Source organism: Bombina bombina, chromosome 2 (assembly GCF_027579735.1).
Source record: "Bombina bombina isolate aBomBom1 chromosome 2, aBomBom1.pri, whole genome shotgun sequence".
Classification (NCBI taxonomy): Eukaryota; Metazoa; Chordata; class Amphibia; order Anura; family Bombinatoridae; genus Bombina; species Bombina bombina.
This window is the reverse complement of record NC_069500.1, coordinates 956,611,529-956,638,931: the sequence shown is the minus strand read 5'-3', so window position 1 is coordinate 956,638,931 and position 27,403 is coordinate 956,611,529. Positions and strand designations below refer to the sequence as shown.

Below are 27,403 nucleotides of genomic sequence, written 5' to 3'. Positions count from 1 at the left end.
GTGTTTGTGTTTGTGTGTGTGAGTGTATGTGTGAGTGTGTGTATGTGTGAGTGTACATGTGTGTGTGTGTGTGAGAGTGTGTGTGTGAGTGTGTGTGTACATGTGTGTGTGTGTGTGTGTTGTGCAAAATTTGATATTGTAAGTAAATGAAAACTACATGCTCTTTCTGAATCATGAAAGTTAAATTTTGACTTTAGTGTCCCTTTACATAGTGTCCTAATGTTGACGGGTCCTAACACTACAATACTTTGCTATTATGGCTGATTCATTCCAGCTTCTCTCTATAACCCTTTCCTGACAGTACTTATTTGTCTACATTGGAACTTTGTAGAAGTAAAAATGTAAATCACGCGATCTTTCATGCAATCGCGTGATTTTACTGATTGCACCAGGTCAGGGGGGGAGTACCTATGACACTAGACAAGCCCTCCAGCCCACGATCCTATTTATGAAGCTGCTATAGCTTCAGTACAGCCAAACAGCTAGGTCGTTCCATACCATCTTACCGACGCTAATCCCCAGAACAGTTAGGACAGCATGGAATTTCCTAATAGCGGGAAGGGGGTTAAAATAGAACAAGACTTTATATACAACTCCAATGCATTTTTTTAATTTATTTTTTTATTTTTTATAGATAATTACACTAGATTTGTCTTATAAAAGGACATTAAATTCAAAATAAAACTTTCAAGATTCAGAAAGAACATATAGTTTTAAGAGACATTCCAAGTTACTTCCATTATCAAATTCCATTGTCAAATGTTTATATACACACCTTCTAAGGCACCAGATCCTACTGAGCATGTGCACATGCTTATAGTGTAAATAAAATACAAAAGGCCGGTGTCACCATTGTTTGTATATCAATATGTTTGGTTGAAGGCATGCTTTGTGTGGCTGTATGTTACAGACCCAAGGGAGGAAAAGAACTTGACATGGTCCTAGGCTATCACCATTTGGCCAAATGCTGTAACTTACTCTTCTGTTTTGCCAGGACTAGTAAATACAGTAGATTTAAATAGTCAACAAATACATGATAAAAAGATAATGCAATAGCACTTGGGGGTCGATTTATTAAGCAGCGGATGCTGCATCGAAGCCCAATCGTTTCTGATCCACCAGAAACGAAAGTTAAGAAGCAGCGGTAGTAAGACCACTGCTCCTTAACTTCTCCACCACCCTTAGGTGGCGGACTGAAATCATCAATATCTGATATGATCAGGATGATTGACAGCCCCTGCTAGCGGCCAATTTTACCAGAAATGCTTGTGCAATGTTAAATGCCAGTTGCGCATACTTTCGGCATTTAGCGAGGTCAAGCGGACATAATTCGCTACAGCGAATCATGTCCGTTTGAACTTTGGTAAATCTACCCTTAAAGGGACAGTTTACTCAAAAAATTTCTCCCCGTTAATTTGTTTCCAATGATCCACTTTTCCTGCTGGAGTGTATTAAATTGTTTACAAGTATTTCCATTGCCCTTATTTTGGCATTTGAAATAGTTTATTTAGCCTGGGGTATCCCCACCCATCCTGAAAGTTTTTGGCCACGAGGCCAAGCTGTATTAACACAGCCAGTAGAATAAATTTCACTCCCAGTGGGTTATAGAAGAGATTAGGTAATAAAATGTTAATTTTCCATTGCTCTCTCCAAGTATTGGTGATTGGTTTATGGACAGATAGAAGATAAATAAGCAGGTATATGTACACAATGTGATAAAGTAATGAGATCTACTTATACCTACAAGCTCAACCCATGTTATTAGGTTGTGGCTTCAAAACACAAAATCAGCTGATTCATATACACAAATAAACCTTAAAAAAGCAAATCTCATACATTTTATACTCTGCAGCTGGTAAATAAAGTAATTGGAAACACATTAAGGGAAAAACAATTTTATAGTATACTGTCCCTTTAAGTCTGAACTTCAAATGTAGACTTTTTTCTGACAAATTTCAAAGATATGTCTCTTTCCACTCCTCCTGAGTCATGTTACAGGCAATCACAAATGCATATACGTACAGTATATGCTTTGAATTCTTGCACATGGTCAGAAGAAGCTGGTGACTCAAAAATTGTAAATATAAAAATTGCATGCTCTATCTGAACCATGAAAGTTTAATTTGGAATTGAATGTCCCTTTAATCTAGCTGTGTGCTTGCAAAGTGCCAGACTTTCTATGTGTTGTGTGTGTGTGTGTGTGTGTGTATATATATATATTTATATATGGGTGTGAATAAAATATTTTCTCACAATATTGCAGCCAAAAAAAAATCTGTCTGTCTGGCTCCTAGATTTTCAAATCATATTTGTCAAGCCCTGCCTTATACCTAAGTTTTAACATTCACTTCAGTAGCTCTTTTGACGCCAATGAGCTGCCATGTTTAAAATGATATGCAGCTCATGTGAACGACAAGCAACTCTGTCTGCTTTACATGTTGCCACTGATATTTTTAGGTGTAGGGTTATTTCGTTTTTTGCCCTCCCCCACCGTTGGAAAAAATTCTGTGGACTCTATCATCAAATTGCTATTGAGTACATCTATGTTACATAAGCATCTACATTTCATAGAACTTTATACTCCATTTCTTGTATAATCCATACATGATATCTGTTGAATTATTTTTAAAATCTCCCATCTTCATCCGTTTAACACCCATTGCCCCGCCTACCAACTCTGGTTCTACCCATGTGACACCCACATTTCTGCCCACATGCTTTCTAAACCTAGGCATGTTTCATGACTGCTTTGCAATTGCAAGACTGATATGTGAGTATAATGAACTTTAAAATGCACTAATTACTGCAAGAAAATATTAGACATGTTCAACAACGCATTTAATTAGCCAACTTGCAATACAAATTTTATGTACAATACAATATGAAATTTAAAAAAAATAAGACATTTTAAAAATCCCAAATTCCAAAATCTATTGCTATGCACAATATACAAAATAAAATGTCTATAGTGAATTCAACTGCCATTTAATTACATATTATATTGTACCTACTGCATTGATTCTAATGAAGAGAATGACACATAGTGAACTATAAAGCTTTTGATATAACATTTGTTTTAATGAATGCTGAAAAAGACCTCATAGATCTGAAAAAGCTCGTATCTGCAGTTTGTAGTCTCTGTAGACTTTAAAGGGATAGAAATGTCAACATTTAAATGTGCATTTTTTTGCAATATACTTCTATTAGCAAAAATGCTATTAGTAAAAGGTATAAGCATTTTTCATTGACATACGCACATATCCTGTGAGGGCCTGTGTACCAGTCTTCAAACACCCGACAAGAGTGGCTTGCATGACACAAATTAAGAGTCCATAGGCATAATAAACATCACCCCCAGCTCTGAGTCTGAATGCTAGTGCACTGGCCCTCACAGGATATGTACATATGCCACGGGAAAACACTAATAACTTTTATTAGAAGCATTTTTGCTAATGGAAGTAAAATGCAAAAATGCTTCTATTTAAAATTGGAATGCACCAATACACATTTCAATTATGACTCATCTATTCCTTTAACAAATATAGGCTACTGTCAGAGTGGGAGAGGACATCCTATGCAAAATTATATAAAGAAACACATACATCAGCAAATATTTGGTTGCTCTGTGATTCACCTGTAAGCAGCTGCTGAACTAGGCCAACCTCTTCTTTGGTCTGATAGCCATTACTTGCTTATAGGTTCCTGCTTGCTATTACCTACTACTGTTTATTACTGGCCATTACCAGCATACAATGTACTACTATCCATTACCTGTTGGTGTGTATTGTTGGTTATTACATACATGCAATTGTTTGCTGTTCATTACCCACACACTATAACCTCTTGCCCATTACTTGCATACAGTATTATGCTGAACATAGTTTACATATTATGCCATATTGGTTAGTGCCTGTAAATGCAACCTGCTTGCCATTACCTGCATACTTTGTCCCATTGAGCAATCCATACTACTGTGCCCTGCTGGCCATTACCCAGAGGCATCTCCAGGAATCATATATAAGGCACGGCACACAGTCAAAACAGGGGTCATGAATAATTACCAATGTGTACTAAAATAATGAAACACTTACCGACATGTGTCCATATACAGGTATACACACATATAAAGTGCTTGTTAAATAACATTACTATAAAAGGGATGATCATGGCTAGGGGGCACACAGGGGGCCATCCGTTATGCAGTGGGGCTTTACCTAATAGTGAGTTCAGGTCTTACTGGATTTTGCTTAGCTGGGTCAAGATTACATATGCGGCGTCGCCCGCAAAATCCGGCGATGCCGGTTTTTACGCGGTTTTAGTATCACATATACAGTGCCGCATATAAATGCGGCACGTATATTTCACCCGTCGGCTGCAACTTGTACTCCCATAAGCTAACTTAGAACCGCGTCGCAAATCGGTATCACATATTCAGCGCAAGGACTTATGCTGCGAAAATGGAGACATTTTACTCCATTTTCACCTCGCCACACATAGGCAGGCACAGCAAGTCTTGTGCAGAAAATGTAAGCACCGGAACTCCCGTAACTCCCTGAAAATATTAACTAACACCTAACGCATGCGCAATATCTATCTACCTGTCAACCACAATCCCCCACCGCAATAACTAATAAAGTATATTAACCCCTAATCTGCCAAACCCACACAACGCAATAATCCTTATAAATCTATTAACCCCTAATCCGCCAAACCCCCACAACGTAAATAACTAATTAAATTACTAAGCCCCCTAACCTAAACTGTTCAAATCAGCCAATAGGATTTCAGTAGCTCTCATCCTATTAGCTGATTTGAATTTGAAGTATCAAATCAGCCAACAGGAATGCAAGGAACGCCATATTTAAACGTGTAGCTTGAATTCACTATTCAATGTATAGCGGTGATTGTACAAAGAGGATCCTCCACGCTCCATGGCTCCGCGGTCGCCGGTCCTGCTCCGTGCTCATCTCTGCTCCGTGTTGACTTGGTCATGAATGAAGAAGGAAGAAGTCCCCACTTGGAAGAAGATGTCGGCCGCTTGGAAGAAGACTTCACTGCCTGGAACAGGACCTTCTTCGACAGACTTCAGGAACGATGAGTACCTATTTGGGAGGTTAGACTTAGGCTTTTATTTATTTTTTGGGGATTTGTTTTTTTTTAGATTAGGGATATCTGGACACTCTTAAAATATCTGAATGCCCTTTTAAGGGCAGTAAAAGGGCTGAATGCCCTTTTAATGGCAATGTCCATACAAATTCCCCTTATGGGGCAATGGGTAGTTTAGGATTTTTTAGTGTTAGGTTTTTTATTTTGGTTTTTTTTTTTTTTTTTTTTTAATTTTTAAAAGGAGCTTTATTGAAAAATAAAGATATAAACATGCAAACATCTCAACAATGTCTCATTAGGTTACAATATACAATCTCAATAACAGAAACTATAGTTCTCGACAGACTATAAACGTCCAAAGTGATCTAATTCAAATAAACATTGTTCGAGAAATTGTCCGAGGCCCAAAGCTCCTGTTTTCCACATTTTCTTAGATTTTCTTTTAGCATGTGGACTATTAAAACAATCCAAACTTTTGAAATAACATTAACAATATGGTGCTCCGTAGAGCAGGTACAACTTAAAAAAAATATCTGTATAGAACCACACAGAAATGTCAGATAAACAAGGCCTAACACAGGCGGCTGATACAATCTATAAGAAGAAAAAAAGAGAAGAAAAGAAGAAGAAAGAGGGAGAGGAGAGAGGAGAAAAAAAAAAAAAAAAAAAAAGGGAGGGGGAGAGGGAAGAAGGGGGGAGAGGGAGAGAGGTAAGGTTCCAGCAATAGGGGGAGGGGGGGAGGAAGAGGGCAAGGGGGGAGGGGAAGGGGACAAGGCGCCAGCGAGTGGGGATCAGTTCCATCATGGCTCAAGCCATTCGGATTTCACCGTTGCTCCAAAGTTGGAGCAACAGTTCATGGGTGTCCAGTTTGCCTATACGGGCATAGTGATATCGTTCCAAGCATAAGAGGTTGGTCACCCCCTGTTTCCACTCCAAGGTCAGGGGGATTTGGGTCGTTTTCCATTTGGCAGGTATTAAGTTTTTAGCGCTTGTCAACATCAGCAACAGCAGTGTTCTCTTGGTTATATCCGGAATCTTTGTGGGAAAGTGAAACAATAATGTCTCCATGGTTTTTGGTATCTCTAGGTTCAGTGTTGAATGGATGTGCTCCCAGACCTCCCTCCAGAACTCATCCAGCATAGGACAATCCCACCAGATGTGTGTCAAGGAACCCACCTCACCGCACCCCCTCCAGCACTTGTCTGAGGAGTTAGGGTAGATTTTTTTGAGACGAGATGGCGTGAGGTACCATCTGCTCAGAACCTTATATTGTGATTCCTGTATACGCGCGGACACAGACACCGTTCTGGTGGCTCGGAAAATCCTTTGCCACTCCTGCGGCTCCAGTTCGACCCCCAGCTCCCGGAGCCACTGTCTAGTGTACACCGGTAAGCTGTCAGTTCCTTTACATAAGATCCCGTAGATTTTTTAAATTAAATGCCTGGGCACTGTTTTCTGTGTACCTAGTCCCTCAAAGAGTGTAAGGTCTCTTAAGAACAGTCGCTTATGTTTATGCGTTGTGATGTAATGCCCTATCTGCAGATACACAAACCAGGGGATCTCAATGGCGGGTTCGCCCGACCTTAGCGATTCCCTGGGTTTCATGCTTCCATTCGCCACAAATTCTCCCACGCGATTGTTGGCAAATTGTGACTGAGCAGTTGTTACCTGAGTCTGTAATGGTATGTCAGGGTTTCCATAAACCGGTGTCAGTGGGGAAAAAACTGTGGATATGTGTGTTTCTGTGCGTACAGACCTGTCCCATTCCTCCAAGACCACTTTGGTCAAGGGGTATCTTTCCACCTCTGCGGGCCTAACTTTTTTATCTAACCAGGGAAGGGAGGCGAGACCCCCCAGCTGGAGGACACCAGCTTCCAACGCAATCCAATCTTTTTGAGGGTCGTTGTGGCACCACTCAACCAGCCTCTGGAGAAGAACAGCCCTTCTATAAAAAGATACATTAGGGAGTCCCAGTCCACCCTCATCCCTAGGGAGATACATAGTTTTTCTATTTATCCTGGGCTTAACATCCTTCCATATATAGTCTTCTATCAGTTTTTGCAGAGAGGGGAGAAAGGAGCGTGGAAGAGGGATTGGAATAGTCTGGAGGATATATAGCACCCTGGGGAGGACATTCATCTTAACGACGCTTATCCTCCCCAGCCAAGAGATCATTTTGTGTTTCCACACCGAGAGATCATTCGAGATATTTTTCCTAAGAGTTGCATAATTGGTCTCGTACATAACCGAGGTCTCTGCAGAGAGCTCAACTCCGAGGTACTTCAGCGAGACAGTGTTCAGGACAAAAGGGCTATAGGTCTTGAGCCAAGTCAGGGTGGCAGGGGTCAGGTTAATGCTTAGTAATTCCGACTTGGTGTTATTAAGGAGGAAATTTGAAACAACCCCATATTTATGGAACTCGTCCATCAGTGCCGGGATCGAGGATTCAATATCGGATGTAGTAAACAAGAGATCATCAGCATACATAGCAATCTTGTATTCCCTATTATTTACGTGGACCCCCTGCACTAACTTGTTGGCTCTGATGCTGCACGCAAGCGCCTCTACTGAGATGGCAAACAGTAGGGGGGACAATGGACACCCCTGCCTGGTGCCATTGGTGATCTTAAAGGGGGAGGAAAGGATATTATTCACCTTAACTCTGGCATTAGGTGTTGAGTACAATGCAAACGTCATACTCAGGAATTTCTTCCCGAATCCCAACTTTTCCATTACACTTCTGAGGAATTGCCAATTCACCCTGTCAAACGCCTTTTCGGCATCGGTTGACAGTAAGGCTATAGGTTGGGTGCAATTTTTAGAATATTCAATTAGTTGTAGAACTTTTAGGGTATTGTCCCTCGCCTCCCTTCCCGGGACAAACCCCACCTGATCTTGTGAAATCAAAGTGGGTAGGATAGTGTTTACTCTGTTTGCCAGGGTTTTAGCTAAAAGTTTGACGTCTGTATTGAGTAATGAGATAGGTCTGTAGCTTTGAGGGACGTCTGTGGGTTTGCCCGGTTTAGGCAACACAGTTATATATGCAGTCAACATTGATGAAGGTAGTGTCTCTAGGTCAGATGTACTGTTAAATAAATTTTGTATATATGGGAGTAAGATTGGTAAAAAAGCTTTATAATATCGGGCTCCAAAGCCATCAGGGCGTGGGCTCTTCCCAGATGGTAGGTCTAACAAAGCGGCCTGTATCTCTTCTTGCGTAAGGGGAGTGTCAAGGGAGCAAGCAATTTCGTTCGGCATAGTGTTCATATGTATGCCCTCCAGATACTCTGCTATCGCTAGCTGTTCCTGTTGTGTGTTAGGTGTACTGGCTAACGCAGTGGCTCCCAAGTTATATAATTGGCTATAGTAATTACGGAATGTCTCCGCAATGTTTGGGCTGTCTTTGTGTGTTTTCCCAGTTTTGTCTTTAATTGTGTGAACGTATGTTTTAAGTTGAGAACGTTTGAGGGCCCTGGCCAGTAATTTACCCGCCTTGTCTCCCCCTTCGTAGTATGTTTGTTTAAGCAGCAGCGCTTTCCTCTGATTTTCTTCCTGTAATAATTGTTTAAAGTCTGTCCTAGCTTGTGATAATTCAGCCAACAAAGCGGCATCTGTCGGGGCCTTTTTATGACGTTCCTCCAGTCTTCCTATCTGCAAGAGCGTATGATTATATTTTTCCCTAGCCTGTTTTATCCTCCTACTTTTATGGTCTATCAGGAGACCTCTCATAACACATTTGTGCGCTTCCCAAATTGTTGTCAGTGGGAGATCCTCAGTCACATTTAAAGCAAAAAACTCAGTCATTTTGGTAGATATGTCCTCTTTGATAAGCGGGCAGTCCAGTAAGGAGTCGTCTAGGCGCCACAAGAATGGCGTTGCTGGAGTGTTTGGCCAGTGCATTAAGCACGATACCGGGGCATGGTCTGACCATGTGATAAGGGTGATGTCGCTATTTGTGGTATATGCGATGCCCTGGGAGTCAGTAAAAAAGTAGTCAATTCGCGAGTATTTCAGATGTGGGCTAGAGTAGTAAGTAAAGTCAGATTCCGTCGGGTGCAATGTACGCCACATATCGTGTAATAGATGTGTCTTCATCGTGTTATTTATATGTTTTAGGATATGGTGCGGAACGCTAGACACCCCATTTGATGTGTCCAGCTTAGGGATTAGTGGTGCATTGAAGTCGCCTCCCATAATCACCACCCCCTTAGAGAGCTCTAATAGTCTCGAGGAAAGTGTTCTGAAAAAAACGTGTTGTGCAGTATTCGGTGCATAAACATTTACTAGGGTAACTGGCCTACCGTACAAGAGACCTATCACGATAAGGTACCTACCCTCTTTGTCTCGTTCTACTGTTTGTGCCTGAAAGGGAACATTATGATGTATGAGTATTCCTACTCCATTGTGTTTGTGTGGGCCTGAAGCAAAGATTGCAACCGGGTATCTGTGGTTAAGCCATCTCGGTTCTTTATGCTTGGTAAAGTGGGTTTCCTGTAAAAAAAACAGGTCTCCCCGCATTCTATGGAGTTCACGTGAGACTATAGAGCGCTTACCAGGACTGTTAAGTCCTTTTACATTAACAGTAATAAATTTAGTTGGATGAACCCTCGGGTCCCCCTCGGCGGGCGCCATGTGGAGGAGGGGGAGGGGGTGAGAGAGAGGGAAGAAAAAAAAAAAAAAAAAAAGGGGGGGGGGAGGAGAAGAGATGGGAGAGAAAAAGGTGGTTAGGGAGAAGGGATGGTAATGGGAGAGAGAACAGAAGAACAGAAAGTGAGGGAACAAAAGAGAGAGGAGTCTAGAATAGAAGTAAGTCAGGAGACACAACAATTAAACAATACAGTGTATACTTCGTGTGTGACTAAAACACACAACCACAAGTGACACTAACAATGAAATAAAAAAGAAAATTCTAAAGGGTATGTGCCTTTGGCTAGTCATATTATTTAAAATAAAAAGGAGATGAGCTACTATGGAAAAGTGCATATAGTAATAACATTTGGAAACAATACCCAGCTATAACTTAGGGTACTGAGAGATATCAGGTGAACCGAGGGGGGGGGGGGGAATATAAGGGGAGGAGGAGAACCATAAGGGTTCCTATAGACATAAGTCTAACTAGGGCTGATACATGTTAATTGTGACAGATATATTTCACTTATGCGTACGTTCACAGAGGTTAAAAAGGCCTCATCCATAAACATTTAGTTTGCTACTGGGCGCAGTAGAGTGGAGATATGGGTAGAAAATTAAGGGTACCAAACATGAGAGTAACTTAAACATTTACAAACAATGCAGACAATATATAGAAAACATTTATGGCTAGTGCCCATTACCATAGTCTTGAACATATCTTTCGCGCCCGTGAGGGCCAGGAAGCAGTCAATTTCAGTGAACTCTGTGAAATAAAAGTAAGATTAAGGCAATTAAATGATAGTGTGTTCTCACACTTGCTACAGCAAGTCCTCCTGAGGTCTGTTCGTTAGTTGTTGGCCATCAGAGTCTGGAACTGGAATACCCAGGGTAGAGCAAAAGGCGTCTAAGTCCTCTACAGATCTGTAGATGGCCGACGATCCATTGTTGGTAGCCACTATGCATGTTGGGAATCCCCACCTGTATTGTATTTTGTTGCTTTGTAATGAGGTGGTAAGAAACCTCAGCTCCCTGCGTTTTTGGAGAGTCGCAGGGCAGAGATCCGAGAACAGTTGAAGAGTGATACCAACATGTTGGATTGGTTGTTTATTCCTGCAGTGGCGTAAAATCTCATCTTTATCCTTGAAGTTTAAAAGCTTGAGGATGACATCCCTTGGGGGAGCTTTGGCAGAGGGTTTTGGGCGTAGGGCTCTATGAGCTCTTTCTATGGTGACCTCCGGTGACATGGGGGTGCCCTTGATTACCCTAAATAAGTCCTGTAAATAACCCTGCAGAGCAGTGGAGTTAACACTCTCAGGGATACCCCTGATGCGCAAGTTATTCCGCCTCCCGCGGTTATCCAGGTCCTCAATTCTTTCTAGTAAGTTCTGTATAGCATTAGTGTTCTGCTGTACTTGGGGAATTGTTTCTTTTATTTGGGCCTGCATAGTTGTCTGAGAGTGTTCAATATCTGTGACCCTTTGAGTTAAAACAGATACATCTTTACGTAGTTCCCCAAACAGATTTTTGATCTCACTCGCTATTTCTTTAATATCTTGTTTGGATGACAGATTTTTCAAGTCCTCCTTTGTGACATATGGTGTTGGAGGTGTAGGGTCTGGGAGAGCTTGGTCTGGGTCTGCTACACTAGGCCCTGGCTGAAGCGTGTTATCCTCAAAGGCCTGGGGCTCTATCCCTTTCAAGTAATGATTCATGTTCCTAGTTTTAGTGTTCTTTTCCCCCAAGCCAGCTTTCCTATGTGCCATTGTGGTCTTAATTTATACTTATATAGTGGGTATAAGCAGCTTATGATGCAAATCCAGTTGGTAGATAAGTTCAGAAAAAGGAGATGCAGTAAACAAAAAAAAAGAATGGTGTTTTTTTGTTTTTATTAAGCCCCCTAATTCTTTATACAGGTGTCCGGTTTGCAGAGACAATGTACTAAATAGCAGTGATCCTAATCCCACAGGGTTGTGTGCTTAGGACAATAAGTGGATTATGCCCAGTTCTCTGTATGTCTCCCAACCCGGTCTGGCCAGGGAGCTAGCGGTGTAGGGATGCGTACTCACCGGAACACAAATTTCTCAGCTATCAGCGCTCCGGGCAGGGGGAAGAGGCTCTGTGTCCTCCTTTATTCCAGACTTTTCAGGCACTCCACGTGGGCGACCGCTCCAGCGGTCGGATCTGGGCGTTATGTAGAAGGCGGGTAAGTCAGCCGTGTCACCGCCAAGTAAAGGCACTTCACCTGCAGGCCTTAAGAGACAGTCCGCGCTGCATATGTGAGTGTGCCCAGTTCATAGGGGTGCAGAATTTAGACAACAATCCCGGCTTGAGTGATGTGTAGGGTGTAGTTCTCGTCAGAGAGTCGGGTGTCGCTGGGTATTATACAGGCCCACGGCCCACAGATGCAGCGATGCGGTATGCTCGCCGGACTTCAGTGTGCCCTTGAAAAGTAAATTTCTTCACATAGATGTGTCCCCCTCGGTTCAGTAAGGGTATTTATGAAATTTGTAGCTCAATTGTGGGCATTTAGATATAGTAGACTAGCCTTTGGCTCAGGAGCTCTACACAATTGCGGCCATTGTCCTGCACAGCCAGGCTCCGCCCCAATCTATTTTGGGGGGTTTGATGGGTGGGGTATTTTACTGTTAGAGGGGGAACTTAGTATTTTTTTAAGGAAAAGAGCTGTTTAACTTTTAAGGGCTATTGGTAGTTTAGTATAAGATTAGAGGGTGTTTTTATTTGGGGGGGCTTTTTTATTTTCTTAGAGATTAGGTTTCATTTTTTTATTTTTGATAATTTGGTTTATTATTCTATGTAATGTTAGACTTCTTTATTGTTTGTAATCTTAGATTAAATTAAATGTAGTTATTTTATTTTTAAGTAATGTTAGCTTTTTATTTTAATTGTAACTTAGTATTTTTTAATTTAGTTAATTGGGGTTAATTTAGGGGGTGTTAGGTTAGGGGGCTTAGTCATTTAATTAGTTATTTGCATTGTGGGGGTTTGGCGGATAAGGGGTTAATAGATTTATTAGGATTATTGCATTATGTGGGTTTGGCGGGTTAGGGGTTAATAGTTAATAGTTTTATTAGGTTTATTGTGTTATGGGTTAATGGCGGATTAGGGGGTTAATATACTTTATTAGGTTTTTGCAATGTGGGTTAATGGCAGATTAGGGGTTAATATACATTAGGTTTATTGTGATGTGGGTTAATGGCGGATTAGGAGTTAATATACTTTATTAGGTTTATTGCAACGTGGGTTAATGGCAGATTAGGGGTTAATAGATTTATTAGGTAGCTTGCGATGTTGGGGTTGGCAGATTTAGGGGTTAATACTTTTATTAGGAAGTTTGTGATGTGCATGAATGGCGTATTAGCGGTTATTAGTTTAATTAGGCATATTGCGTTGTGGGGGTTGTCAGTTTAGGGGATAATATTTTTATTATTAGTTCCAATGTGGGTTTGATGGCGAATATAGGGGTTTTACGTGTCAGGTTTATTTTTGGGAGGCGGGTTAGACTTTTACGGGAGATTTTATATATTTTTTTATTTTCTTAGGGGCCGGCAGTTTATAAAATGCTGTAAGTCACTGGCGACTCCAGAAATTTGTATTTATGCTCATTTCTGGACATCGCTAGTTTATCTGACTTACCGCACTTTATGAACTGCCGGCGGGGTTTATGTGATGTCCCGATGTACGAGGTGAAATTACGGGAGGCGTGGGTTTGAGCAGTTGCGCTGAAGCGTGCGCCGTATATGTAATCTCGCCCCTTCTGTTTGTTTGTCTAGTCATCTGTCTGACTCAGACTTCATGTATCCCTTGCTAACACCTTAGCTCTTTCCCAATCCTAGTCCAGCCTATTATCATTTGCAGAAGATATTACATATACTGAGTCAATATAACGGAGACATACCTGTGATATATGTATATTCTTTAGTTCTTACTTAAAACATTGAAAACTATTACTGATTGTCTGCACGTCTTTGCCCAATTTGTAAATGACCTCCACATTCCACAGTCATTACAGGTGGAACATAACTTAGAATTCACAAACATGTAATGATAATATAATGTAATGTTTCAACATTCTATTATTACTTAAGAAACATCTGGCAATGTGAATAAAATTCATGTTTTCTTAGTAGTTGCAAAAATGTTGTATAATAACTACTATATTTTTATATTTAGGATTCGATCAATGGGTAAACTATTTCTAATTATGTGTAACACATTTGTGGAGCTTAAAGGGACATACATTTTTTCCCCATGATTCAGATAGAGCATACAATTTTAATCAACCTTTCAATTTATTTCAATCTACTTTTCTTTGTTTTTTTTATTTCTTTTGTTGAAATCAGAAAGTTAAGTTTCAGGAGCGTGCACGTGTCTGCAGAACTATATGGCTGCAGTTATGCATTAGCAAAAGCACTAGATGGCAGCACTTTCTCCTGCCATGTAATGCACCACACACATGCACGCTACCTTTTTTAGATATCTCTTCCATAAAGAATAACATGCGAAGAAAGTAAGTTTTGATAATAGAAGTAAATTAGATTTTTTTTTAATTGTATGCTCTGTCTGAATCTTGAAATAAAAAATTTGGGTTTCATGTCCCTTTAAAGATGCTTTTTGAAGAGGATTTTTAGTAATGGTTACAATTAATGATTATTTCTAAAGTATTTTATATACGTTTTTATTTAATTTTGTTAAAGGGACATAAAGTGGAAAAAGAAAATGCTCTCATGTGTTAGAACATATTAATGTTGCAGTATTGCCTGTAAAAGTGATTAAACACATAGGGGCCGATTAATCAAGGGCAGAATGGCCTGTGATGCCCCTGTTTCCGGCGAGCCTGTTTCCGCGCAAGACTTCAGACTCGCCGGAAACAGCAGTTATGAGGCAGCCTTAAGACCGCTGCTCCTTAACTGGTCTGCTGCCTCTGAGGCTGCGGACATTAATCCGCCCGATTCTATACGATCGGGTTGATTGACACCCCCTGCTAGCGGCCAATTGGCAGCAAATCTGCAGGGGGCGGCATTACACAAGCAGTTCACCAGAACTGCTTGTGCAATGTTAAATGCAGACAGCGTATGCTGTCGGCATTCAGCCTTGTTTGTCAGACATGATACGCTACAGCGTATCATGTCAGACAGACATTGATAGACATTGACATACATTGATTTAATACTCCTGTCATAAAAGTGCAGGTAGACAAGGTTTTCTTGCAGGTTTCTTGAGCAACCTGGCCCCTACTCTCATTAAACCAATTACATGAAAGCAATGCTTGTCCCACATCTTACAACCACAACTTCTTAACTTGTTTGCAGCCTCATATGCACAAGCTTGCACTGCAATGGTCAGGAAACTGCATCTACATCTTCATAAATGGAGCCATATAGTGAGTCAGCTCCAGTCCAGCAATGTACTTCTGGGGTCTTGCTAAACACAACTGATGAGCCAATGGCAAGAGGCATACATAGTGACCAATAACCAACCAGCTCCCAATGTATACTTAGCAATAGAAGATAACAAGAGAACAAAGTAAATTTGATAATAGAGAAAAAATTGAAAAGTCTCTAAGAATGACATGCTCTATCTGAATCATGACAGTTTCACCTTGAATGTTTATGTCACTTTAAGCAAGCCCACATATATGAAAATAATTTTTTGTTCAGGTGTTTAGTTTTGAGTGATATTTTTTAATTGCATTTCATGGTTATATATTGGATATTTTCAATAGATATTTACAGTAAAATAAGCCATACAAATGGCTGTTTTTATCATATGGTTTTCAAATAGCATTGAGAACATTCACCAGAGATACTCCAATGCATCAGAAAATAATTTCATGAATTTTGTGAGTGAAGATTTCTTTTATTTACCTCTTTATTTTGCCCATCATATCTTAGGGGCCGCATTATCAAGCTCCAAATGGAGCATGATGCCCCTGTTTCTGCGAGAGCCTTCAGGCTCACCGGAAACAACCGTTATGAAGCAGCGGTCTTTAGACCTTAACTTGTCCGCCTGCTCTGAGGCTGCGGACATTAATCTGCCCAATCCTATACGATCAGGGTGATTGACACCCCCTGCTAGCGTCCGATTGGCTGCAAATCTACAGGGGGCGGCATAGCACAAGCAGTTTACAAGAACTGCTTGACCAATGATAAATGCTGTCAGAATTTATCGATGTGCGGCGGACATGATACGCTACATTGTATCATGTTCGCTCGCATGTTCATAAATCGGACTTTAGATATTTTTTTTCTGGGATGTCACCCTTGTATATGCATAGTTCATATTTTAAAAATGTCTTTGTTTTATTAAAATGCTAAACTATTGAAAACACACCATTTTCAGAAACGAAATATGCTCATCTGAATATTTGTTCATCATTGTAGGCACATTTTTGGATGTTAACAAAATGTTTATTTTAAAATAAATTAAAAATATTAGGAAATGGTTAATTGCAGTGGAAATGATAGCAACAATTGTACAAATACCTGCATTTAGCTTGTTTGGAATTTTAAACCCTTCACGCCAATGCTGTTCTAACTGCGCTGGGCTTTAATGCTATTAGGACGGAATGAACCCTCCTACCATATACGGCATCCTGCAGCTTCCCCTTGAAATCACACGATCACATTGACGATCAGATGATTTCATTTTTACTAATAGTGTTTACATCGGAACTTCGTTCTGATGTTAACACTATTGTACCAGCACGAAGGGGTTAAAGAAACTGCAATGAAAAATACAACACATCTTTAATGATAATTACTCAATTGTTTTGTGACACTTACCTCTCCCATTGGCTTCTTATTTTATTCATCCTGGTCATTGAAAGGTGGCAAAAACTGCTGTTGCATATATATTCCTACATGTTTACCCAATCAAATGTAGGAAAACAAGACGGTCTAGAATTATTGAACACATAACACAGATGTGCTAACATATGCAGACAAAATTCTAATGAGTTGGAAAACCTTTGTTATGGAAGCCAAAAATAGCTACGTTGAGTGGCTCTTAAAAATGGTTCCAAGGAATAATTAATTTAACATAATAACATACAATAATATAAATATGAGTTAATGAAAAGCAAATAAACACACTCTGAAAAAATAATATATCAAATCTACATATTTGTATAAATCATAATATTTTAAAAGGAGTTTCACACTAATAAAAAATATAAGTAAAACTTCTAGCTAGTGTTTCCCCAATAAAAAGGATAATTTATGTTTTTGATTAGTTTTTATCTAGTTTATGTGTTCATAAAATAGTTTATGGAATTAACCTTAAACATTTTCACATAGAGGAAGCACATTTCAACATTTTAGTGCAAAACAAAGAAATTTTCATCTTTACCATGTAACACAGTCAACATGGTATCCAAAACCATATCTAAGCAGTACACGTATCAAGGATTAGACAATGTCAGTTTGCATTTGAAAATTGTAATTACCTGCACATTTGCAAACAAATATTGTAGTGTAGTCACTGAAGATAAATGGTAATAAAAATATAATTACCATCATAAAGTGATTGAGCATGGTTAAATATTAAAATATAACACTGTGTGTCACCTATTGCATATGAAATATTTATAGCAGATGTGATTTATTAGAAAATAAGAATTAGTCTACTTTTATTTGGATAAAAACCTCTCAACAACTTCAAGAAGATCACTAGATGAAGTTAATCCATCAAGGTCCAATAAAGTAGTGTCAACATGAAATTTAAAAAAATCCTCATCATCCTCTTCTTTTTCAATTTCATCAACACCATTTTCATGCGCCTCTTGTCCTTCAGAGATGTTGCTCTCCGAGCTTGGAATAATGACTATGTGTGGGATTGTAGCATGAATAATCCAGTCCAACCCTGCGGTAACATCTCCTCCATGGGATGTTAGCTTTGTGAAATTTGTCACATCATCTTTAGAAATATTTTCAAAACCAATTGGGTAGGAAACTGTATTCAGTGTACTGGAAAGGAGAAATTCTTGAGGGCTTTGTTTTTCAGATCTTCTAAGTGGATTTTCAAATTGACATAATGTTGGTAAAAACTGGCAAAAACAAATAAATAAAGTTAGATATGCATTTAAACTAGTTGGAAAGATGATTCTGAAAATACAAAATATTACAAGCAACATATGATCAAGGATTGTTATAATTTATCATAACAAAACACATCTATTTATCTATATATCTATTTATTTATATATCTTTAGTAATCAACCTACCAAGCAGTGTTCAGTCTTAAGCAATTATTTTCTATTTTTCTGCTTTAGCTAATCTGATTGCCTTTTGTTTTCTTTGCTACATTCTTTATACATTTCTTTCATGTAATTGGCAAGAGTCCATGAGCTAGTGACATATGGGATATACAATCCTACCAGGAGGGACAAAGTTTCCCAAACCTCAAAATGCCTATAAATACACCCCCTCACCACACCCACAATTCAGTTTTACAAACTTTGCCTCCTATGGAGGTGGTGAAATAAGTTTGTGCTAAGATTTCTACGTTGATATGCGCTTCTCAGCATTGTTGAAGCCCAATTCCTCTCAGAGTACAGCGAATGTCAGAGGAACGTGAAGGGAGTATCACTTATTGAATACGATGATTTCCCTAATGGGGGTCTATTTCATAGGTTCTCTGTTATCGGTCGTAGAGATTCATCTCCTACCTCCCTTTTCAGATCGACGATATACTCTCAATTTACCATTACCTCTACTAATAACTGTTTTAGTACTGGTTTGGCTATCTGCTATATGTGGATGGGTGTCTTTTGGTAAGTATGTTTTTTATTTCTTAAGACACCTCAGCTATGGTTTGGCACTTTATGCATTTATATAAAGTTCTAAATATATGTATTGTACTTATATTTGCCATGAGTCAGGTGCATGTATTTCCTTCTGCAGACTGTCAGTTTCATATTTGGGGATTATAAACATCTTTTAAATATGAAATTTATTTCTAACCTGGGGTTTAGTCTTTTTTTCAATTGACTACTTTTTGCAAATTGCGGGCGTTATTAGGCCATTGCGGGCGTTATTAGGCCTGCGGGTGCGACAAATGCTTAACTTTATTACGTCATTCTTGGCGCGAAAATTTTTTTGGCGCGGAAAAGTACGTCTACGACGCAAGTTTGTCACTTCCGGCGTCATACGTGATGCCGAGATCTTTCACACTGTTGCGTCATTAGTGACGCGAGTGTGTCATTTCCGGTTATTTTTTTTTGCAGATAGTGTATCCATTAGTATTAGTACATTGCCAGTTGCAGTTCCTTCAACTTCTAATGTGCATGATATACCTGTAAATTTTTAAGAATTTGTTTTTGATCCTATTCTGAAGGCTTTGTCTGCATTCCATCTTCAAATAAATGTAAAAGGTTTTTAAAAAACTTCTCATTTAGTTGATGAAATTTCTAATGACCAACAATATAATAATTTATCCTCTTCTGATGAGGATCTATCTGATTCTGAAGATCCTTCCTCAGACATTGACACTAACAAATCTACTTATTTAGTTAGAATTGAGTATATGCGTTCTTTATTAAAAAGTGTTAATTACTTTGGATATTGAGGTAACCAGTCCTCTTGACGTTCAGTCTAATAAAAGTTTAAATGCTGTTTTTAAACCTCCTGTGGTTTCTCCAGGGTTTTTTTTCCTATTCCTGAGGCTATTTCTGATATGATTTCTAAAGGAATGGAATAAGCCAGGTACTTCTTTTATTCCTTATTCAAGGTTTAAAAAATTGTATCCTTTACCAGCAAAATCTACTAGATTGGAAGCTTGAATCTTATCTACGGAAGGCCTTTTTATATTCAGGTCATCTTCTTAGACCTGCAATTTCTTTGGCTGATGTTGCGGCTACATCAACTTTCTGGTTGGAGAATTTAGCGCAACAGGAGTTGGATTCTGACTTATATAGCATTATTCGCTTACTTCAATATGCTAATCATTTTATTTATGATGCTATTTTTGATATTATCAAAATTGATGTTAGATCCATGTCTTTAGCTTTTTTAGCTAAAAGAGCTTTGTGGCTTAAATCTTGGAATGCTGATATGACTTGTAATTCTAGATTACTATCTCTTTCTTTCCAAGGTAATCATTTATTTGAGTCCCAGTTGGATTTTATTATTTCAACTGTTACTGAGGGAAAGGGAGTTTTTCTGCCTCAGGATAAAAAAACCTAAGGGTAAATCTAAGGCTTCTATCTGTTTTCGTTCCTTTCGTCAGAATAAGGAACAAAAATTCAATCCTTCCCCCAAGGAATCTGCCTCCAATTGGAAGCCGTCCTCAAATTAGAATATATCCAAGCCTTTAGGAAACCAAAGTCAGCCCCTAAGTCTGCATGTAGGTGCGGCCTTCATTCCAGCTCAACTGGTAGGGGGCAGATTAAGGTTTTTCAAGCATATTTGGATAAATTCTGTTCAAAATCTATGGATTAAGAGCATTGTCTCTCAAGGGTATTCAATAGGATTCAGAGTAAGACCTCCTGTGAGAAGATTTTTTTCTCTTGCATATCCGGTAAAAGCTCAGGCTTTCCTGAAGTGTGTTTCAGACCTGGAGTCTTCAGGGGTAATCATACCTGTTCCTCTTCTGGAACAAGGTTTGGGGTTTTATTCAAATCTATTCATTGTCCCAAAGAAGGAATACATATTCAGACCAGTTCTGGATCTGAAAATTTTGAATCGTTATGTAAGAGTACCAACTTTCAAGATGGTGACTATAAGGACTATTCTGCTTTTTTGTTCAGCAAGGACATTATATGTCCACAATAGACTTGCAGGATGCATACCTTCATATTCCGATTCATCCAGAACATTATCAGTTTCTGAGATTCTTTTTTCTAGACAAGCATTACCAATTGTTGCTCTTCCATTTGGCCTAGCAACAGCTCCAAGATTCTTTTTAAAGGTTCTGGGTGCCCTTCTCTCTGTATTCAGAGAACAGGGTATTGCAGTGTTTCCTTATTTGGACGATATCTTGGTACTAGCTCAGTCTTTACGTTCTGCAGAATCTCACACAAATCAACTAGTGTTGTTTCTTTGGAAACATGGTTAGAGGATCAATTTATCAAAGAGTTTCTTGATTCCTCAGACAAGGGTCACCTTTTTAGGCTTCCAGATAGATTCAGTGTCCATGACTCTGTCTCTAACAGACAAGAGACCTTTAAAATTGGTTGCAGCCTGCCGGCACCTTCAGTCTCAGTCATTCCCTTCAGTGGCTATGTGCATGGAAGTTTTAGGTCTCATGACTGCAGCATCGGACGCGATCCCCTTTGCTCGTTTTCACATGAGACCTCTTCAGCTTTGTATGCTGAATCAATGGTGCAGGGATTATACAAAGATATCACAATTAATATCCTTAAATCCCAATGTACAACACTCTCTGACATGATGGATAGATCACCATCGTTTAGTTCAAGGGGCTTCTTTTGTTCGGCCAACCTGGACTGTGATCACAACAGATGAGAGTCTCTCAGGTTGGGGAGCTGTTTGGGGATCTCTGACAGCACAAGGGGTTTGGAAAGCTCTAGAGGCGAGATTACCAATAAATATTTTTGAACTTCATTCAATTCTCAGAGCTCTTCCGTTTTGGCCTCTGTTGAGAGAGAACCGTTCATTTGTTTTCAGACAGACAATGTCACAACAGTGGCATATGTCAATCATCAGGGTGGGACTCACAGTCCCCAAGCTATGAAAGAAGTATCTCGAATACTTGTTTGGGCGGAATCCAGCTCCTGTCTAATCTCTGCGGTGCATATCCCAGGTGTAGACAATTGGGAAGCGGATTATCTCAACCGCCAGACTTTACATCCAGGGGAGTCGTCCCTCCATCCAGATGTGTTTTCTCACTTTGTTCAGATGTGGGGTCTTCCAGAGATAGATCTCATGGCCTCTCATCTAAACAAGAAACTTCCCAGATACCTGTCCAGGTCCAGGGATGTTCAGACGGAAGCAGTGGATGCGCTGACACTTCTTTGGTGTTATCATCCTGCTTACTTCTTCCCGCCTCTAGTTCTCCTTCCAAGAGTGATTTCCAAAATCATCATGGTACAATCATTTGTGTTGCTGGTGGCACCAGCATGGCCACACAGGTTTTGGTATGCGGATCTGGTTCGGATGTCCAGTTGCCCGCTTTGGCCACTTCCGTTACGGCCAGACCTACTATCTCAAGGTCCGTTTTTCCATCAGGATCTCAAATCATTAAATTTGAAAGTATGGAAATTGAACGCTTAGTTCTAAGTCATAGAGGTTTCTCTGACTCGGTGATTAATACTATGTTACAAGCTCGTAAATCTGTCTCTAGAAAGATTTATTATAGAGTTTGGAAGACTTACATTTCATGGTGTTCTTCTCATACATTTTCTTGGCATTCTTTTAGAATTCCTAGAATTTCACAGTTTCTTCAGGATGGTTTGGATAAGGTTTTGTCTGCAAGTTTCTTGAAAGGACAAATCTTCGCTCTTTCTGTTTTTATTTCACAGAAAGATTGCTATACTTCCTGATATACACTGTTTTGTACAGGCTTTAGTTCGTATTAAGCCTGTTATTAAATCTATTTCTCCTCCTTGGAGTCTTAATTTGGTTCTGAAGGCTTTACAGGCTCCTCCATTTGAGCCTATGCTTTCTTTGGGCATTACATTACTTTCTTGGAAAGTGTTGTTCCTTTTGGCCATCTCTTCTGCTAGAAGAATTTCTGAGCTATCTGCTCTTTCTTGTGAATCTCCTTTTTCTGATTTTTTTCATCAGGATTAGGCGGTTTTGCAGACTTCTTTTGAATTTTTACCTAAGGTTGCGAATTCTAACAACATTAGTAGAGAAATTGTTGTCCTTTCCTTGTGTCCTAATCCTAAGAATCCTTTGGAAAGATCCTTACATTCTTTGGATGTGGTGAGAGCTTTGAAATATTATGTTGAAGCTACTAAAGATTTCAGGAAGACTTCTAGTCTATTTGTTATATTTTCCTAGGAAAGGTCAGAAGGCCTCTGCTATTTCCTTGGCCTCTTGGTTAAAGCTTTTGATTCATCAAGCTTATTGGAGTCGGGTCAAGCCCCGCCTCAGAAAATTACAGCTCATTCTACTAGATCAGTCTCCACTTTGTGGGCTTTTAAGAATGAAGCTTCAGTTGATCAGATTTGCAAAGCAGCAACTTGGTCCTCTTTGCATACATTTACAAATTTCTACCGTTTTGATGTATTTGCTTTTTCGGAAGCAGTTTCTGGTAGAAAAGTTCTTCAGGCAGCTGATTCAGTTTGATTCTTCTGCTTTTGATTTAAGTTTTTTTCTTTTAATTGGAAATAATTTTTTTTTCATATTGGCAAGAGTCCATGAGGCCCACCCTTTTTTGGTGGTTATGATTTTTTGTATAAAGCACAATTATTTCCAAATTTCTTTTGTTGATGCTTTCTACTCCTTTCTTTATCACCCCACTGCTTGGCTATTCGTTAAACTGAATTGTGGGTGTGGTGAGGGGTGTATTTATAGGCATTTTGAGGTTTGGGAAACGTTGCCCCTCCTGGTAGGATTGTATATCCCATATGTCACTAGCTCATGGACTCTTGCCAATATGAAAGAAATGAATTTATCAGGTAAGTTCTTACATAAATTATGTTTTTTGCAGAGTTTTGGCCTTATTTAATGGGCCAGTAAACCTACAAAATAATGTTATATAATTATATAACATTAGCTTATCACCAACTTTATAGATCAAACAATTTCATTGATATTTTATTTCAAAATTGGATTTTCCTAAACACCGATCCTGGTTTTACTGAGCGGGTTTTTCTTTTCTAAGCGCATCACAGGCACGCAGTCTAGTCACAGCCGGCCTGATCGTGCCATTAAACTAAATGTAGCTCGCTCCCGCTCTGGTCTGATAGTGGGAGCAAGCTACATTCAGTTTAATGGCGCGATCGGGCCAGCTGTGACTAGACAGCGTGTCCGCAATGCGCTTAGGAAAAGAAAGACCCACTCTGTACACATATTAATTTATGTATTTATATATGTATTTACAAACATATATACATATAAACACATAAAAACATATGTACACACATATATATATATATATAAAAAAAGTGCATTACAGCCCTTTGCCATTAGGTAGATGAACATGTAAAACCATATTTATGCAATATTCACATTTTCATGTCGGATTTGCGCATATTATAATATGCGATCTGGCTTGCGCACATTAGAATATTAGAATATGTGATCAGGTACGCGCATATGAAAAAAATGTTATATTAAAGCATGAAGCTCATCATTATTGTATGTCAGGTGTACAACACCAATGTGTTAATATGAGTTTGTATGTGTAATGTTTCTGCCAGTTAACAACAGAACAACATGTCCTTGTGACTCCAAAAAAATACTTTTTAACGCTGCAAAAAGAATAGCTGGATTAAACAATTGTATCCCACTTTCTTGTTTTTATGTGCATCTTTGTATGCAATCTCTTCATTATATTAGAAATAAGGTAATTATATAATGTGTTCTACACATTGCCCTCCAGATAAAGCATTAGCCAGTCTATACCTTTTGTTCAGGTAAAGTGTTACAACTCCAGGACTTTATTATTTTGTCTTCCTTTTGTTCTGGCTTGTGACTCAGTGAGAAAGAGCTGCTTCGCTGAATATGTATACTCCTGTATACTAGATCCTGCTCCACATCACTCATCACCTATAAAGTATTTAAGCACAACGAGTGGTATAATACAAGGATAAAATCATTTATCCCTAGCATGATGTAGAATGTTATGCATTTTCAGAAACAACGTATTTGTGGAACACTTAAAGGGACATTATACACTCATTTTTTCTTTGCATAAATGTTTTGTAGATGATTTTTTTATATAGCCCATAAAGTTGTTTTTTTTTGTTTGTTTTTTAAATGTATAGTTTTGCTTATTTTTAAATAACATTGCTCTGATTTTCAGACTCCTAACCAAGCCCCAAAGTTTTATGAGAATACGGTCAGCTACCTTCTCCAGCTTGCTCCTGTTTGTGTAAAGGGTCTTTTCATATGCAAAAGAAGGGGGAGGGGGGAGAGTCTTATTTCCCACTTGCAGTGGGCTTTCCAACTACCTTTTCAACTGAGAGCTTCTAAGTAAGTTTTTAAACCGTTATATACTGGATTTGTATATCAGTATCTGTGCAGCTTATTCTTTATAGTAGGGTCTATTACATGCAGTTATATGAAAATAAGTGTATACTGTCCCTTTAAAAAGAATGACGTACAGAAGTTTAAAAAATCTCCTACAGGGAAACGGGCCTTAAATTACGGTTGCAACAAGTTCCACATATACAGGGAGATAGCAGCAAGCTAATGCTTAAAGGGACATACAGCACATTAATTAAAATATATTTCTGTAGCATTGTAATAAATCAACAACATCCAAGTGTGAAAACTTTCTGAGTAAAATAACACCGGTCGGCTGCAATTGGTTTTCAATAGTAGTGATCAAATGCCTTCCACTAATTGGCTTATTTATATTTGACAATCTAGCCCTATTACTGGAGGGGAAAAGGTTTGCCACTGTCATTCTGTTAGCAAAACAGTATCTATAATATTTTTTAATAATTATAATTAATAATTGTAAAATAGATATCTATACCTATATAGCTATAGGACATATATATGTATAGTTATTTTCAAATATATCTAGAAAAATATATTTACAATAAAAATTAAATTTTCCTGTATGTGAAATAAAAAACCTAAAACTTTTTGCTCATCCGTAACCCAACAGGAGTTATTAATATTTAGGTATAGTTATTCACAGAATACATATAAACATATATATATATATATATATATATATAATATGCAATTGAGAGCACACTCCCACTTAACTGGCAACTACCAGGGTGCAGGCAAAAAGATGAAATAGGAATGAAAAGGCTTGCACTCCCTGGATTTATGAAAAACAGTGCTTTTATTGGCACATCAAAAAAGTGATGCTTCGGGAATCAATCACTCCTTCATCAGACCAAGTGACGCCTGATGATGCCTGATGAAACAGACAGAGATCTGAGAAACGCGTTGCTTACTGTGTTTTTAAATATCATAGTCATATTTTTTACATCTGTTTTTATGTTTTATATTAAATTGTTATACTACAGTTTTATTTGAGAGTCTGAGCTTTTTTCACCCATTGAGGACACCTGGGATACCGATACTCACGTTGGGCCAGTAAGCTGGGACACTGCAAGTTCCCAGTCTGCTTCATTTAGCACAATTGGGTGCTGCTCCATTTGTGAGTATTCATTTGTTGTTTCTATTTACACCATTCTGCTCTCTACTATATCACACTAGGAGGCGCCCCTGTCTTGTGGTTGTTTTTCACAGAAAGAATATGTATCCAGATCGAGTTTTCTGACAAGGAGCCGACTCCCATTGGGTGTGAACAATAATTCTGATATTCCATCAGTTTGGTTTTTGAACCAGGATCAACACCATTAAAGGGACAGTAAACCTCAAAAATAATGTTATATAATTCTGCACATAGTGCAGAATTATATAACATTATATTAGCCAAACTTTGTAAAACCTAATATGCCCTTTTAATTTTTTTAAAAAACGGCTGTTTTACAGACGCGCTCTCTGTGCTCTGCTGAGCGGGTCTGTTATATTCACACAGCGCATCGGGCCAGCTGTATAGTCATAACCCAGCCCGACCGCGCCATAACACTAAGTGCAGCTCGCTCCTGCTCTGTCTGGCAGCAGGAGCGAGCTGCTCTGTGTATAATGGCGCGGTAGGGTCGGGCTGTGACTATACAGCTGGCCCGATGCGCTGTGTGAAACGAACAGACCCGCTCAGCAGAGCACAGAGAGCGGGTCTGTAAAACAGCCGTTTTTTTAAAAAATTAAAAGGGAATATTAGGTTTTACAAAGTTTGGCTAATATAATGTTATATAATTCTGCACTATGTGCAGAATTATGTAACATTATTTTTTAGGTTTACTGTCCCTTTAAGGTCTGAGTAACCTTTTTGGATTCACCTAAGGACTGGTATCCTGAACAGTTAAGATCCATTAGGACTATTGTCAACTGATCTATTATATGTTATTATACAATTTAAGCTTACCATATTGTCACATATACTAATAGTTGTTTTGTATGTATTTTATTCTTTTTTTTGTATGCCATCTTATTGCGCCCCCTAGAGTTGACACATTGATTGTGCATCAACATATTAAGAGTTTCTGATATATATAAATATATTTACAATAAAAATAAATTGGAATGTGAAATATTTATACCTCCTGTCGGGTTAGCACGTCCAAAAAAAGTTTTAGGGTTTTATTCTGCACTCTCTTTTGAAGTCATTGGGTAAAATAAGTTAACACAGTGCTTTGGTTAGCATACTTCAGGTTTTGCTTGTGCGCAAACATTTTACTTTCAACTTGTAATATGCATGCTACCTGACGCGCGCAAAAAGCTTTCTTCTAGCGAAGTTTGCGCTTGAACGAAAACGTTAAATAGTGCATCACTTTTTATCTGGCCCATAATGTTTATATATTCAATCAGTTTTACTAATTAAAATGGTGATCATGGAACTCTATATTTTTCATTCATGCAGATGACAGATTATCAATTAAACATTTACAAATAATTTAATAACAAAAGATTACACAATATTTAAGTTC

At 38.8% G+C, this 27,403-nt stretch overlaps 1 protein-coding gene across 1 annotated transcript in view; it reads right to left on the bottom strand.

Annotated features, from left to right (window-relative positions):
• Positions 1–17,386: 17,386 nt before the first annotated feature.
• The window catches only part of LOC128647386 (melanopsin-B-like), a 144,347-nt gene continuing 134,330 nt past the window's right edge, over positions 17,387–27,403 (bottom strand). The window contains exons 12-13 of the mRNA XM_053700172.1: positions 24,291–24,434; positions 17,387–17,803 (exon numbers count right to left, since the gene is read on the bottom strand). Coding sequence (XP_053556147.1) covers positions 17,387–17,803; positions 24,291–24,434 — 561 coding nt within the window. The remainder of the gene's footprint in view (positions 17,804–24,290; positions 24,435–27,403) is intronic.